This window comes from Equus caballus, chromosome 29 (genome assembly GCF_041296265.1).
Source record: "Equus caballus isolate H_3958 breed thoroughbred chromosome 29, TB-T2T, whole genome shotgun sequence".
Classification (NCBI taxonomy): Eukaryota; Metazoa; Chordata; class Mammalia; order Perissodactyla; family Equidae; genus Equus; species Equus caballus.
The window spans coordinates 44,589,918-44,607,560 of NC_091712.1; the positions used below are offsets into that span (position 1 = coordinate 44,589,918).

The 17,643-nt window shown below is 38.8% G+C and overlaps 1 protein-coding gene across 26 annotated transcripts in view; it reads left to right on the plus strand.

Moving 5' to 3' along the window:
* The window catches only part of DIP2C (disco interacting protein 2 homolog C), a 469,662-nt gene that overhangs the window by 388,821 nt on the left and 63,198 nt on the right, over window positions 1-17,643 (plus strand). For all 26 annotated transcript variants that reach the window (XM_023631967.2, XM_023631969.2, XM_023631970.2 and 23 more), the window contains one exon: window positions 6,129-6,259. In XM_023631967.2, coding sequence (XP_023487735.1) covers window positions 6,129-6,259 — 131 coding nt within the window. The remainder of the gene's footprint in view (window positions 1-6,128; window positions 6,260-17,643) is intronic.

Sequence of the window (17,643 nt, forward strand, 5' to 3'; positions counted from 1 at the left end):
TTCTTTCCAGTGTCCCAGCTATTTCTTTATATAAACAGCCTCACTGGCCCTAATAAAAAACTGCATATATTTTTATTTCTTGCCTGTTCTCAAATCCCAATATTCTGTCTACTGCAAAACTCTGTGCACTGGAGTATCTTGATCTTTTAGCCTGGGCTCTGTTAGAACTTGCCAGATTGGTGCTTGTTGCAGTGACAGTGATCCTTTTTCCTATCAAAGGATGGAACTACTATGTATGTCTCAGAAGTAGGACCATCCTGCTCAGGCGATGTCCTTGTTAAATTCTCTTGTAGCCTCTGGAAGCCCTTTCTCTATTATTTGGCTCTGGGGTCTGACTGCTGAGTTTGCAGAATTTACCTCATTTAGGTCTCTTATGCTATCAACATTTTTTTTTCATATGGTAAAACACATCTAACTTAAGCTTACCGTCTTGACCAATTTAAGTGTACAGGTCAGCGGTATTAAATACGTTCAAAATGTTATGCTGCCATCACCACCATCCATCTCCATAGTTCCTTTCATCTTGTAAAACTGAAACTCCCCGTTAAACACTAACTCCTCATTCCCACCTCCCCCAATCCTGGCAACCACGATTCTAGTTTCTGTCTCTGAAAATTTGACTACTCTAGGTACCGCATATAAGTGGAATGCTACAGTATTTGTCTTCTTGTGTCTGGCCTGTTTCACTAGGATAATGTCTTTAAGGTTCATCCATGTTGAAACAGGGGTCAGAATTCCTTTTTAAGGCTGAGTTAATATTCCATTATATGTATATACCACATTTTCCTTATCCATTCACCTGTCAATGGACACCTAGGTTGCTTCCATGTTTTATCTATTGTGAATAGTGCTGCTGTGAACACAGGTGTACAAATATCTCTTCAAGATACTACTTTCACTTCTTTTGAGTATAACACCAGAAGTGTAATTCTTGGATCATGTGATAATTCTATTTTTAATTTTTTGAAGAACTACCATGTTGTTTTCCACAGCAGCTGTACCATTTTATCTTCTCACCAACAGTGCACGAAGGTTCCAAATTCTACACATTCTCACCAACACTTGTAGTTTTCTGAGGATTTTTTAATAATAGCCATGCCCATGGGTATGAGATGGTATCTTACTGTAGTTTGATTTGCATTTCCCTAATGATTAGTGATTTGAGCATCTTTTCATGCGGTTATTGGCCCTTTGTATATCTTCTTTGGAGAAATATCTATGCAAGTCTTTTGCCCATTGTGGAATCAGTTATTCTTTTGTTGTTGAGTTTTAGAAGTTCTCTATATATTCTGGATATTAATCCCTTATCAGATATATGATTTGAAAATATTTTCTCCCATTCTTTGGGTTGCCTTTTTAGTCTGTGGATGGTGTCTTTTGATGCACAAAATTTTTTGACTTTCATGAAGTCCAATTTTGCCCTTTTTTTCTTTTTTTGCCTCTGCTTTTGGTATCATATCCAAGAAATCATTGCCAAATTCAATGAAGTAAAGCTTTTGTCATATGTTTTCTTCTAAAAGTTTTATTGTTTTAGATCTTACATTTAGGTTTTTGATCTATTTTTGAGTTAATTTTTGTTTATGGCGTTAGCTAAGGGTCCAACTTCATTCTTTTGCATGTGGCTGTCCAGTTTTCCCAGCACCATTTGTTTAAAAGACTTGTCCTTTCTCCATGAAATGGTTTTGGCACCCTTGTCAAAAATCATTTGACCTTGTATGTGAGGGTTTATTTCTGGATTCTCTATTCCCTTGATCCATATGTCTATCTTTGTGCCATAACTTTGTAGTAGGTTTTGAAATCAGGAAGTTGAGTCCTCTGGCTTTGTTCTTCTTTTTCAAGATTATTTTGGTTGTTTAGGTTTCCTTGAGATTCTATATGAATTTTATCATGAGTTTTTATAGTTCTGCAAAAAGATCATTGAGATTTTGATAGAGATTACATTGTATTTTTATTGTTTTGGGTAGTATTGACATTATGAATATGGGATATGTTTTTATTTATTTATATCTTCTTTAATTTCTTTCAGCAATGTTTATGGTTTTCATTGTACAAGCCTTTCACCTCCTTGGTTAAGTTAATTCCTAAGTGTTTTGTTCTTTTGTATGCTATTGTAAATGGAATTGTTTTAATTTCCTTTTCAGATTTTTCATTTGGTTTATAGAAATGCAACCAGTTTTTGTGTTTTGACTTCTTATCCTACTACCGAATTCATTTATGATTTCTAAAAATTTTTTTGTGGAATCTTTAAGGTTTTCTACATGTAAGATCATATCATCTGTGAACAGAGATTATTTTACTTCGTTCTTTCCAATCTGGATGCCTTTTATTTATTTTTCTTACCTAATTGCTCTGGTAGAACTTCCAGTATTATATTTAATAGAACTGATGAAAGCAGGCATCCTTGCCTTTTTCCTGATCTTGGAGGAAAAGCTTTCAGTTTTTCACCATTGAGTATGATGTTTGCTGTGTGTTTTTCATATGTGGCCTTTTTTATTTATTATGTTGAGGTATTTTCCTTATATTCCTAGTCTGTTGAGTGTTTTTTTAATCATGAAAGGATGTTGAATTTTGTCAGATGCTTTTTCTGCATCAGTCGAGGTGATCATGTGGGTTTTTTCTTTCATTCTCTTAATATGATGTATTACATTGATTGATTTTCATATGTTGAGCCATCCTTCCATTCCAGGAATAAATCCCACTTGGTTGTGGTCTTATAAGCCTTTTAATATACCACTGAATTCAGTTTGCTAGTATTTTGTTGAGGATTTTTGCATCAGTGTGGGATATGGTTTGTAGTTGTCTGTTCTTGTAGTGTCTTTGTCTGGCTTTGGTATCAGGGTTATGCTGACATCATAGAATGAGTTAGGAAGTGTCATCTCCTCTTCAATTTTTGGAAAAAATTTGAGAAGGATTGGTGTTAGTACATCTTTAAATGTCTGGAGGCATTCAACAGTGAAGCCATCAGGTCCAGGACTTTTCTTTGTCAGGACTTTTTTTTTGACTGATTTGATCTTCTTACTAGTTATAGGTTTATTCAGAGTTTCTGCTCTTCGTGATTTAGTCTTGGTAGGTTTTATGTTTCTTCTTGATAGTTTGTCTTTCAAATTCCATGAAATAGAATTTCTCTGTTTCATGTAGGTTGTGCAGTTTGTTGGTGTACAGTTGTTCATAGTATTCTCCTATAATTCTTTTCATTTTTGTAGAATCAGTAGTAAATTTCCCCATTATCATTTCTGATTTTCATAATTAGAGTCTTCTCTCTTTTTTTCTTAATTCATCTAGCTAGAGGTTTGTTAATTTTGTTGATCTTTTCAAATAAGCAACTTTGGGTTTGCTTGATTATCTTTACTATTTTCTATTCTCTGCGAGTATTTGTTTATCTCTGCTCTAATCTTTATTATTTTCTTCCTGCTGCTAGTTTGGGTTTAGTCTGTTCTTCTTTTTCTTGTCCCTTAAGTTGTAAAGTTAGATTGTTGATGTGAGATCTTTCTTGGTTTTTTAATGTAACTATTTATAGCTATATATTTTTGCCTTGACACTGCTTTTGCTGTGTCCCATAAGTTTGATACGTTCAGTTTTCATTTTCATTTGTGTCTAAGTATTTTCTGATTTTCCTTGTGATTTCTTCTTTGATTCATTGGTTGTTTAAGAGTGCTTTGTTTAATTACACAAATTTATGGGCACTGTAGAATGTCTGATTTAGTATAAAACCCATGAGTATATGTTTATATGTTCAATTTAAGTTTTATAATACTATCTGTTTAAAAGTATAATTCGAACTCTGAAGGTCCCTAATAGATTCTAGATATACATTTGCTCAACATCAACAAGGAAGTCCTATAGAGGACCCATATAGCATCTACAGTTTACTTTAGATTAATCACCTTGCAGGTTTCCCCATGGGCTATTTTAGAACTTGTGGTGGCTCTCCCTTCCATGGAGTATGATTCTGGAAACACTTTCCTGCCCACTTTCAGCTGATGTGTGCAGCTGATGTTGGCCCAGGGAATATACACTTTTTTTAACATTAGCCAAAGCAGAACTGTCCTGGAAGGTAGACCTGCCCAAGATAAGTCACAAGGTGCATGCTGAAAATAAATACAGTTGACCTCATCCCTAATTCCTCGCATTGATATACCTACTCTCAATGTCTCTTTTAAAGTAGAGCATTAGAGTTTGTTGTTTGGGGCTTTTGGAAAACCAGTTCTTTAGCCAAGTATGAGTTTGTCTTCATAAGAATTAGGAGTTTTTCTTACTAAGAGGTTCTAAAAAAACATTCCAACTTGGGCTCTTAGTTTGTCATGTTGGCAGGGTCCAAGGTTGGAATAAGCTTAGAGATTGGATATTCAACTTTCCTACCTGCTTTTTTTCTTAACCTGTTGCCTCCTTGTCACTATGGTGAAATCTGTTATTGCTTACTCATCCTCAAGAGCCCAGAACCCTCTGACCCCCAGGGTGACGTAAAGATCCTCTCTCTGATCTCTTCACACTCTGCACACTTTGTCAAAGCGCTCACAGATCCTGCAGTTATCAGTGTAAGTCTCTGAACCTCCCTCTAGATTGTAAGCTCCTGAGAGCAGAGACTGTTTTATTCCTTTTATATCCCGAGCAACTAATACAGTGCCTGATACATAATGAGTTCTCAATTACTATATTCATATTTGCCGAGCTGAGCTAAAGAACTCAGTTCTTAAGCTATAAACATTGCCTCTACAGAGCACGGGGTCAGTAAAGGTTTGTTTTAGCTACTGTTTTGAGCAGGTAAGTAATTTTGGTAGTTACGGTTTTACTAACTCCTGACCCAGGAGCAGGAGGGTGAAGGAATGTTTCATAAATCCAGCCTCATTTCTTCTTTAAACAAATATTGTGGTTTTAAAAGCAAGCTAAAAAGAACCCCTTATGTGTTAGAACCTAGAGTAATTCTGCATTACCTTGTATGAATTCAGTAGAATATCCACGATGAAACTTTCTTCCAGGGAGAGCTTCAAACAGTGATCCTATGTGTCACCAAGGGAAGGATCCCCCACTGATGGTTTCTCTCACATCCTTCACTCAGATGACTAATGAACAAAAATAAGGAGCTCTTCACTGTAGTGTTGATGATGGGGGGTGAGATTGGATTTTGGCTGCCATCAAATGACTAGTATATCTCACTGCACCAGCCTCTGATTCTGGCTCAAATGTGTGTGACCTTCAACAAACTCTTTACCTCCTCTGAGCCTCATTTCCTAATCATTGAGACGGAGGTTGTTCATCCAGCATGCCCTGCTAACCTCCTGTTACAAAAGATTCAATGTTGGGCCTGGAGACAGGACATGAGTGGTAATATCTCCCCACCTACTTCACAGGCTGCAGTGAGGATTACAATAAACCCCTGTTTGGACTAACCTGCTATTCAAATGCAGGATATCATTACTTCAGTTGCTGAAGTTATTAGGTCCTGGGGGACCAGGAAGTTTTCAGTGTGGTTTACTCATTGAAAATGGGGAGGCTAGTGGACGGCCTGGTGGCGCAGCAGTCAAGTTCGCACCTTCTACTTCTCGGCGGCCCGCAGTTCACTGGTTCGGATCCCGGGTGCGGACGTGGCACCGCTTGGCAAAAAGCCATGCTGTGGTAGGTGTCCCACATATAAAGTAGAGGAAGATGGGCATGGATGTTAGCTCAGGGCCAGTCTTCCTCAGCAAAAAGAGGAGGATTGTCAGTAGTTAGCTCAGGGCTAATCTTCCTCAAAAAAAAAAAAGAAAAAGAAAATGGGAAGACTAATGAGAACATCAGCAGCCCACTCTCTCCTAAGTCACAAAACCAGAGCTTGGCTACAATTGTCCCTGTCCTGAAATCACCTCTGGGCACTGATTGTCAGGTCTCATGCATTTAATGCAGCCTTGTTCTGTTACAGATGTCTTTAGGATAAGTGTCAAGCTCCATGCATTTAATGCGGCCTTGCTGTCTTGCAGATGTCTTTAGGATGGGTGTCAGGCTCCAGGCATTTAATGCAGCCTTGTTCTGTTACAGATGTCTTTAGGATGGGTGTCAGGCTCCAGGCATTTAATGCAGCCTTGTTCTGTTACAGATGTCTTTAGGATGGGTGTCAGGCTCCATGCATTTAATGTGGCCTTGCTATCTTGCAGATGTCTCATGCAGCCACCAGTGCCTTTTGCCGTTCTATTAAGCTGCAGTGTGAGCTCTATCCCTCAAGAGAAGTGGCCATCTGCTTGGACCCTTACTGTGGACTTGGGTTTGTCCTATGGTGCCTCTGCAGGTGAGTTTCCTCCTGAATATCTTTAAAATAACAAGTAAATCATACACCCTCTTTCTAGAACACCATGGAGGGCCACCTCTGGAGGAGGCCCAGCCCCAGCAGAATCGCACAATGACCTCAGCCCGGCTCTCGAGGTGAAGCAGGTACACCTGCAGTGGTATTCCATGTTCTTTACGGCATCTGAAAAAATTAGTGTCCCTGAAGTTTGCTGAAACCAACAGAGAAGATGAGAGGTCTGCTGGAGGACTCCGGGGCTTAGGCTTGGTTCTTTTGCCTTTCAGTCCTGCCATTTGTCTCTGGGCTGGAATATGTGTTAAATCAGTGGGCGTTACAGGTTCTCTCCTCCTTCAGGCTTCTCCCTGATCTAGGTGGGGAGGCACTTCAGCTGAGGGGAGGTCAGGACCAAGCTCCATGAGGGTCCCCCTCCTGCCCCCCATGGTCCACTGCCCACAGTCAGCAGCCCCGTGCCCAGCTCATAGCAGATGTTAGCAAGTATTTATGGAATGAATGAGGGAGGAACACATGGATATTTATTGGCGTTTTTTTCTGATTATATGTATATGTTCGTTGTAGAAAATTTAGAAAATACAAAATAATATAAAGAAGAAAATAAAACCATCGATAATCGTACCACCTAGTGATACCAATAAATATTCACTATTAGCATTTTGGCATATAGTCTTGCAGAGTTAATTTTCTAATGTAGCATATTATTTTTTATTATTAACATGTTTAAACATATGTTAGTGTATAAAGAATGCTGTAATAAACACCACTGCCCTCTTTCTAGCTTCACGTGGATCAACAGTTTGCTAATTTTGTTTCATCTATCCTTACAATTTTTTTCTGTCCCTTTTTCAAATAGGACATTTTAAAGCAAACATCAAACATATATAATTTCACCCATAAACCCTTATGTCCACATACAGTTTGTAAATGTACATTAATATATTTATAAAACTGAGATGCTACAGTATGAAATTGGTTATTTTTTTCTTAATAGTCTATAGTAGACTTTCTCATGTCTTCAAACACTCTTCTAAAACAATTATTTAATAGTACTAAATTGGATTAAAATCTAATTCTGTATTTTTGAACAAGACTGACATTCCAATTAAGACAATTAAACTTCTTGAGAAAGCAAATAGAATTGAACAATTGAAATATTTTAATGATTTTTGCCTCAATCCAAAGTGCAATAGCATTATGGGTAGTTTTTTTGCTTGGGGAGTAGTTCAGAGTGTACTATTCCAAGAGTAGGGCCAAAGAGACCTTAGACATATTTAGCCAACTGAGAAGGAAGCCACTTCTGAGCTACTGACTTTATAGGACAGTTGTCTGTATGTTGCTTGCAAAGGTACCGGTGATGCTGAGGCCAGTAAGTGGAGTACTTCATGGTTCTGCAGGCTCACCGAGCCTGACCCCACAAAATCAGCAGAGAAGGTGCTTGGTGAAGGGAAAGTAAGTTCTTAATGTGCATCACTACTAGCCATGGGGACTCTTTAAAGGGATTGTGCAGAGAGGGTTACAGCAAACCTTTACTTAGTGAACGTCTGTCCTACAAATTCATTCAGAAGTCAGGAGATCGCAGTGTTGTTGATTACAACACTACAAATAAATATATAAGATAATACAAATAAATACATAAATACGAAAACCTCTTTGTTCTGAAAGCCTCTATAGAAACAGATCCCAATGGACTTCTTAAGAAAAAAGAAAAACTGGACCTGGGAGCAGCCACCCCAGCATCCATAAATACTGTGAATACTATTTTCCTTTCAAATGAGCTAGGGCTTCTTCGAGAAATGGACAGTTTCAGGGCTGGACAGGAAATGTCCAAGATGACCCTGGAATATCTTTGTTATGCAGGAAAGCAAGGAAGTGCTCAAAGAATGATGGGGACATGTCAAAAGGACAGAAGAGCCAGCTTAAAGGGACTCTCACTGGCCAAATCAGGGATAATTCAAGTGTCAAAATATGTAAAGACCACAACAGATTATAACTCTTTGAATGAAAAACAGGAAATTATCTGACTATTCAGATATAAATAGAAGAACACATTGAAAGCCTGGTGAGGAACAGGGATTTACATGATAGCCATCCACAAAACAGTTGTTAATATAAAGGGGAGAAGAGAACCTTCATGATGGCAAAGCCTAAATCAAGATCAAAGTGAACCTCATAGACCTGAAACCATAAGGCTTCTGGAAGAAAACGTAGGCAGTACACTCTTTGACATCAGTATTAAAAGGATCTTTTCGGACACCATGCCTTCTCAGAGAAGGGAAACAATAGAAAGAATAAACAAATGGGACTTCATCAGATTAAAGAGCTTCTTCAAGGCAAATGAAAACAGGATTGAAACAAAAAAACAACCCACTAACTGGGAAAAAATATTTGCAAGTCATATATCTGACAAAGGCTTAATATCCATAATATATAAAGAGCTCTCGCAACTCAACCACAAAACATCAAACAACCCAATCAAAAAATGGGCTGGAGACATGAACAGACATTTCTCCAAAGAAGATATACTGATGGCCAATAGGCACATGAAAAGATGCTCATCATCGCTGATCATCAGGGAAATGCAAATCAAAACTACACTAAGATATCACCTTACACCCGTTAGAATGACAAAAATATCTAAAACTAATAGCAACAAATGTTGGAGAGGTTGCGGAGAAAAAGGAACCCTCATACACTGCTGGTGGGAATGCAAACTGGTGCAGCCACTATGGAAAACAGTGTGGAGATTCCTCAAAAAATTAAAAATAGAACTACCATACGATCCAGCCATCCCACTACTGGGTATTTATCCAAAGAGCTTGAAGTCAGCAATCCCAAAAGTCCTATGCACCCCAATGTTTATTGCAGCACTGTTTACAATAGCCAAGACGTGGAAGCAACCTAAGTGTCCAGCCACAGACGAATGGAGAAAGAAGATGTGGTACATATATACAATGGAATACTACTCAGCTGCAAAACAGAACAAAATCATTCCATTTGCAACAACATGGATGGACCTTGAGAGAATTATGTTACGTGAAATAAGCCAGCGAGAGAAGGACAATCTGTGTATGACTCCACTCATATGAGGAATTTAAAATTATGGACTAAGAACAGTTTAGTGGATACCAGGGGAAAGGTGGGGTGGGGGGTGGGCACAAAGGGTGAAGTGGTGCACCTACAACATGACTGACAAACATTAATGTACAACTGAAATTTCACAAGATTGTAACCTATCAATAACTCAATTAAAAAAAAAAGATCAAAGTGAACCTCATGGACGATGGGACACAGGGCACTTGTGCATCACTCAGAGGGCTGCAGTGAGGAAAACAGCACGTCTGGAAAATTCCTGCCAAAGATGCTTCACCTGAATCTAATCGTGGGAACATAATGTGACAGCGTAATTACACACAATGTGTAATCTTCACAAATGCCAGGGTCATGGAGCCAAAGAAACACTGAGGAACCAGCTGGACGGGGCTGACAGCTTAAACGCAGGGTGCGACACTGATCTGGATCCTTTCACTATAGAAGATATCCTTACGACAACTGGGAAACTTGAATAGGGTCTGAGGCTCAGATGGGAGAAATGTATCAACTCATTTCCTGATTTTGATGTCTTACTTAGCTTATGGAGGAAATATACTTGTTCGTTGGAAATACCCCCTAAAGTATTTGGAGTTGATGGGGCATCAGGTCAGTGACTCACCATCAAATGATTTGGGGGAAGAAGCTATTTTTACTGTACTTGTAACGTTCTGTAACTTTGTGTTTATTTCAAAGTTAGAAAATATTCAAGGGCCCTGGTGGCCTAGTGATTAAATTTGGTGCACTCCATTTCAGCAGCCTGGGTTCAGTTCCTGGGTGTGGACCTACACCACTCATCTGCCAGTGGCTGTGTTGTGGTAGCAGCTCACATGCAATAAGAGGAAGATTGGCAGTGGATGTTAGGTCAGGGCGAATCATCCTCAGCAAAAAAAAAATGTTTAATACAAATAGTTCTTTTCTATATCTTCATCCTAAAGTTCCCTTCAATCATAAAATAGAAGACTGAGAATCATTAATGTAATAGAATTGTTCATCTGGGAATCATTAATAGAATTGTTTCAAAATATTTTCTAAGATCATACATGTTTTAAAAAACCTATCAGATAGTTCATATTCATGGATTAGAAGATTCGATATTGTTAAGATGGAAATTCTCCACAAATTGGTATATAAGTTCAATATAATCCCTGTCAAAATCACTATAGGTTTTTTTTGCAGAAATTAACAAGATAATCCTAAAATATATATATAAAGGACCCACAATATCCAAAACAGTTTCGGAATAGAATGACAAAATTGGAGAACTCAGACTTCCTGCTCTCGAGAATTACAATAGTAACCAAGACAGTGCCGTCCTGGCAAAGAGATAAACATATATATAAAACAACCAATGAAACAGAATTGAGAATCCAGAAATAAACCCTTATACTTATGATCATTTGATTTTTCAACAAAGGAACCAAAGCAATTCAACAGGGAAAGGATAGTCTTTTTCAACAAATGACACTGGGAAATTTGGACATCCATGCAAAAGATTAATTTAAATCTTTACTTTACATCATATACATAAATTAACTTGAAGTGGATCATAGACCTTAATGCAAGAGCTAAAACTATAAAACTTCTAGAAGAAAACATAGGAGTAAATCTTCATAACCTTGGGTTAGACAAAGACTTCTTAGATATTACACCAAAGGTTCAGTACATAAAAAAAATTGATAAATTGGACTTCAACAAAACTAAAAGCTTTTGAACATTAAGAAGGCACCATTAAGAAAGTAAAAAGACCAGCCAGCCACAGATTGGGAAAAAATATTTGCAAATCATATATTGATAAAGTTGATTCCAACCAGATATAATACAAATTCTTAAAACTCAGTAAGGAGGGGCCGGTGTGGTGGCACAGCAGTTAAGTTCACACGTTCCACTTCAGCAGCCCAGGGTTCGCCGGTTCAGATCCCGGGTGCAGACCTACACACTGCTTGTCAAGCCATGCTGTGGCAGGCAACCCACATATAAAGTAGAGGAAGATAGGCATGGATATTAGCTCAGGGCCAATCTTCCTCAGCAAAAAGAGGAGGATTGGCAGCAGATGTTAGCTCAGGGCTAATCTTCCTCAAAGAAAACCCCAAAAACCAAAAAACAAACGAACGAAAAAAACTCAATAAGAAGACAAGCAACACAATTTAAAAATGGGCAACAGATTTGAGCAGATGTTTCACCAAAGATGTACAAGTGACCGGTAAGCACATGAAAAGATGTTCAACATTCATTAGGGAAATGCAAATTAAAACTATAGTGAGATACCACTTTACACCCACTAGGACAGTTATAGCCAAAATGACAGAAAATGACAAAGTTGGAAAACTCATATTTTCTGATTTCAAAACTCACTATAAAGCAAGAATAACCAAGAATGTACAGAAACTGGAGTTCTCATACACTGTTGACTGGAAGGTAAAATGGTGAAACCACAGTTTGGCAAGTTCTTAAAAATTAAACATAAATTTACCCTATGACCCAGCAATTCCATGCCTAGGCATCTATCCAAAAGAAAGGAAAACATGTGTCCATGCAAAGACTTGATGCTTGAAATGTTCACAGCAGCCTTCGTCAAAAAAAGAATAAACAATCCGAATGTCTGCCAACTGGTGAATGGGTAGACACTTGTCATATCCATTCAATGAACTACTGTACAACATGGGGAAGCTTCAGAAACTTGTGTTGAGTGAAGGAAACCAAACTCAAAAGATCACATATTATATGATTGTATCACATGATGCCATTTATATGAAATGTTTGGAAAAGGCAAGTCTATAGAGATAGAAAGTAGGATTGAAAACAGGATTGACTTCAAATGGACATGAGGCATGCCTTTAGGGTGATAGAAGTGTTCTAGAACTGCATTGTGATGATGATTGTACAACTCTACAAATTTACTAAAATTCATTTAATTGTAGTATGCAAATTATAGTTAAAACTATTTTTTAAAAAAGAAAAAAGCCTGTCATTGGAATAGCTGAAGTGTATAGTCTGTAGCTGGGCTGTAGACACTAGACTGCCAGTGAAGGAGGCTCACCCATGCCACCCCGCAGCGCCATGTGTAGCATGATGACCGCACAGCTGCCCTGCTCAGATGCCCAGGTTGTGATAGTTTTCAATTGTTTGAATGTTTGTCAGGTTAATAGTCTGAAATTATTGAATTACAAATGTACAAATTTGTTTTCCTCTCTCCTGGTCAGTAACGTTATTTTTTTTTTTTGTAACGTATTTATTTTTCAGAGTAGTTTTATGTTCACAGCAAATTGAGCAGAAGGTACAGAGCTTTCCCATACATGCCCTGCCCCAACACATGCACAGTCTCCCCTGTTATCGACATCTCCCACCAGATGGGACATTTGTTACAATGTAGGAAGCCAGGTTGACACCTCATCATCACCCAGAGTCTGTAGTTTACATCAGGGTTCATTCTTGGTTTTGTAGACAATCTAGACACAGACCTTACACCCTTCAAGAAAAATAACTCAGGATGGATCATAGACCTAAAGGTAAACTATAGAACTCTCAGAAGGTAACACAGGAGAAAACCCAGATCACTTTTGGCCATGACTTTTTAGATATGACACCAAAGGCACAATCCATGAAAGAAAGAAGTGATAAACTGGACTTCATTAAAAGTTTCTGTTCTGCAAAGGATACTGTGAAGAGAATGAAAAGACAGTCCACAGACTGGGAAAGAATATTCCCAAAATGTCCTTTTTAATCAGTTTGTTCTTTTTGAAGTTATGATCTAAGCTAGAATTCTAAGAAAAAAGTCTTCAGTATGAGTAACCTGCTGTTAAGTAGGTTTGTTTTGTCCATGGAAGTATTTACAGCCAGTGCCAAGAAACCAACGTTAGTTAATAAATGGAACAGTTAATCAGCATTTGTTGGACCAAGCAAGGAAATGGCAAGTAGGAAATTCATGAGTCAGATTTTCTGTTTGTCCTCTGTTATCAGAATTTCTTCGTTTTTTCCTTAATGTTGACTTTCAACCTATTCATGGGAGTGAGGAGAGAGGTGAAAGGTATTTAATGTTCACAAGTGTGCTTGCAATTCTCCAGCCTTGAATTCCACACTGTGGACCCCAGCCCTTGCATGTGCAAATAATCATTTATGCTGACTTATATCTTGGAAGGCTAATGGTAGGTTACTCGTATTTAATTTTCTTCATTTTGAATCTCCTTGTGATAGCATTTACACAGTAAAATGCTGGGAACAATATGGAAATGATAGATTGTCCTAATTATGAGGAAAATCATCTTAAGCTTTTATATGCATTTGATTCCCTGAGACATGAGGCTTCAGTGTCATTAAACATGTTTGGTACCTGGCCCTGACAATGCGGAAGTCATCGGTGTGAAAGAGTAGTGTGTAAATTTAAGCTGCAGTAAAAATCATACAGGAAAATCTAATTAAGGTGGTGTTATTAACCCTGATTCATGAATGGGCTGAATAACAGTTGGTATTAACAGAAAACTGTGCCCCATCACTTCTCAAAGCGGTAAGACGTGAGTTTCCCAGTGGATAATTATGATTTCTAAGATGTGTAATGTGCAGGCTTGTTAGCTCTTAGGCTGTTACCTGGTGTATGATCCCATTTTGGGCCCTGAGATTGTTAAATATCCATTCAATAGAGGTAAATTTTCCATTATTTTTATTTCTTCCTGCTTAATGCTGCCTTGAAGCTTCTAGTTGGAGTTGACACAGCCACAAAGAAAGGCTGTAATTCAGAGTCACACCAGACATAGTGTGTAGGCTGATTGTGGAGCCCGGTGTTGCAAGTGACAAAGTAAGACTGGAAGACGGTGCTGGCGGCAGCAGAGCAGAACTACATCAGCTCCAGCCATGTCAGTCCGTGTGGGAACGCCCTCTGCTGTGTGAGCACTCCCAGAGGCTGCCGTCGTCTGGGAAAAGGGTCTCCACAGGAGAGAGGAGAGTGTTGTGTCTCCAGCTCTTACAGCCCTGGAGAAAGGTCTGCAGGTCTTTACAACTGGCCCGCGGCCCTCTGCACGTATGAGGGCCGGCCTCTAGACGCATCGCTGGAGCTAAGGAGGAGTCTGGCTATTTTCAGGCCCCCAGGGTATTGCTCTCAGAAGGTTATTTTGAGAGTAATGTGGTCTGCCTCAAAATGTGGTCTGCGTGAGCCAGACAGAAATGCTGACTTTAAAGAACCTCAGTTCTGCATGCAGGAACTTCTGGGTGGAAGTTTGTTTTCACAAACTGCAAGGGCAAGGCTAAGTTTGTGTAGAAATGCTGTTTGACAGTCTGTTACCTGCAGTAAGTAGTAGTTTGAGCAGGTGTCAGTATTTTGTAATGCAGATATATTTGTTGTAATGTTATTTGATCTCTTGAATAAGCTTAATATAAAGTGATCCTTAATGATCTAAATGAATTTCTGAAGACAAATCTTAGAAAAAAATTGACAGAATTTCGAGTGTTCTAGTTATTGGAATGTGATCTTACTGATTTTGATATGTCAGCTGTAAAAATAACTTCTTATACTTTTCCATAGGGCTCTGTTGGAATGTGCAGTTTTGTGAAATTATGTGCATAATGAAATTTTCATATCAGCAAAATTTCAGAGGAAATATGAAAGTTTTAGGAGCAATAATCCTTTCTTGTGGTCACTGAAAGCAGTGAGTCCATCCTCAGAGCCCTTTAAAGTTCCTCTAAAGTCAACTTGGAACCAATTCTTATTTCATTTTACTCTTTAAATACAGCGTGCCCTATTCATTATCAGACTTCTTACTCAGAAGGATTGTTTAAATAAAATCCAAAAATTCTCATTAATAAGCTCCCCACTGATAAATGTGGTTGCCACTTGATTATCAAACATCCTTTCTAAAATAACACTTAAATTTTATCCCGGCACATTAGTTGTTGATTGTCTGATGTTTTGATCTGTTATACTCTGTTAGCAGAACCTAAAGTAATCACCAACTTCTAGCATTTTGTTATCCTGATAGGAAATGTATGACTGGATGTTTCAAGGTTAAGAATTTTGTGTTAGTGTGTTTGTATGTGTATTATATTCTATAGAAATGAATAAGAATGTCATAAAAGTGATAAGACAGAAAACACCCATAACCCCGACCCTAGCCCAGCCTGTGCCTGTAGTTTGGTGTGTTTCTCCCCATGCATCTGCTTTTCTTCAAAGCTGTAGTCACAGTTTGTATGTGATTCCATATCTTGCTTTCTTCTAATATTAAAAACAGAAATTGTTTTTTTAAAGGCATGCTTTTTGGTGAGGAAGATTGGCCCTGAGCTAACATCTGTTGCCAGTCTTCCTTTTTTTTCCCCCCCCAAAGCCCAAGTACATAGTTGTATATTTTAGTTGTAAGTTGTTCTAGTTCTTCTATGTGGGATGCCAGCACAGCATTGCTTAATGAGCAGTGTGTAGGTCCACACCCAGAATCCAAACCAGCAAACCCCGGGCCGCTGAAGCAGCGTGTGCGAACTTAACCACTCAGCCACAGGACTGGCCCCCGGAAGTTTTTAAACATGTATCTTGGATGTAAGTTTTGTGGAATCTGTCTTTAGAACCCAAGTTAGAACACATCTGCCAATAAATCCCTTTCATTAGTCTGAAAAGATAGTGTGTCAGTGTGTTCTTCACAAACTGTTGCAAATTGGGAGTGGGTGATCCCTGGAAAGCAAATGGTTTTCATTTTAAAAACAAGAAAGGGTCCTCTGAGAGCTGTTCGTGAGCTGGAGTCAGCAGTAGGAGGCATTTGATGGGGGTCACACCTGTGAAAGGTGTAAGGGCTGGAAGCAGATCAGGCAGGGAGAGCCTCAGCCCAGTGTGGAAGCTTGCAGCCAGCAAGCAAAGGTTGCAGGCCACGGTCAGGGAAGTCTCGCTCGTGTGCCTGAAGCCCTGACGGCAGGCTGGCAGCCCCTGGAACACTCACATCACATCACCGGGTTCCTTCCTGAAAGGACATCTAAGGGGCACACCCAGCCCACAGCAAGGGGCAAAGGCATTTTCCTGAAGCAAAGCAGGCTCTTTAAATGGTGTTTATTCTGGTGCCTCCAAAGAGCATGTCAGTTTTGTGTGTGTGATTGACGTTGTGTAAGCACCTTTTTTTTAAAAGTTCACTGTGATTTCACTGGCTCAGCCAGGGTCCCCGGGAGTGGTGCAGGGACCTCAGAGGGCCTTCCACTCGGGTGTGGTTTCTCTCCAAACATTGAGTTTCATCTTGGGGTTTATTCCGCCTTGAAGAAGCGCACTCATTTAGAAGGGAAACTTGGTTTCAATGGGACTTTGTTACTCTCTAAAGTAACAGTGGCATTTGAGTGTGCTATGAGATGCTTGCATAAATACTGACTGGCATAGAATCGTTAAAATAAAATGGTAATGTTTACTTTTACTTATTTTTGATATTCCTTCAAAAGAGATCAGAATAATTCACATTCCTGGTTTATACAGTAACTTTAAGTAATAAAGCAAAAGAAAAACCAATGCAGCACTGCAAGGTCATATATAACAACATTGTGTCTGTTTGTGTGCACATGCAGTTCTAATGGTGAATTATTAACTACTGAGTGACTTTCACACTTTTTGAATTTTGTTTTTCAACAAACAGGGGCCTTAAGATTCTTCAGTCAGTAATATAATAAAAGCCAATTGCATAAAAAATGGCCAAGGACTCAATTAGACATTATTCCAAAGAAAACATATAAATGGCCAATAAGCACATGAGAAGATGCTCAATGTCGTTAGTCAGTAGGGAAGTGCAAATCAAAAGCACAGTGAGATACAACTTCACATCCACTAGGATGGCTATAATCCAAAAAAAAGCAAAAAAGGATATGACAAATATTAGGGAGTATATGGAGAAACTGGGATCCTCATATTGCCAGCAGGAATGTAAATGGTGCAGCTGCTTTGAGAAACAGTTTGGCACTTCCTCAAAAGATTTACAGAATTACTGTATGATCTAACAATTGGGTATATACCCAAAAGAATTGAAAACAGGGACTCAAATAGATTTTTTTTTTTTTTTTGAGGAAGATTAACCCTGAGCTACCATCCGTGCCCATCTTCCTCTATTTTATATGTGGGACACCTGCCACAGCATGGCTTGACAAGTGGTGCCTAGGTCTGCTGCACCCAGGAACTGAACTGGTGAACCCTGCGCCACCGAAGCAGAACACGCAAACTTAACCACTGTGCCACCAGGCCAGCCCCATCAAATAGATATTTATCCTTTCATGTTCATAGCAGCATTATTCACAATAACCAGAAGGTGGAAACTACCCAAACATCTATCAAAATGTGGTAT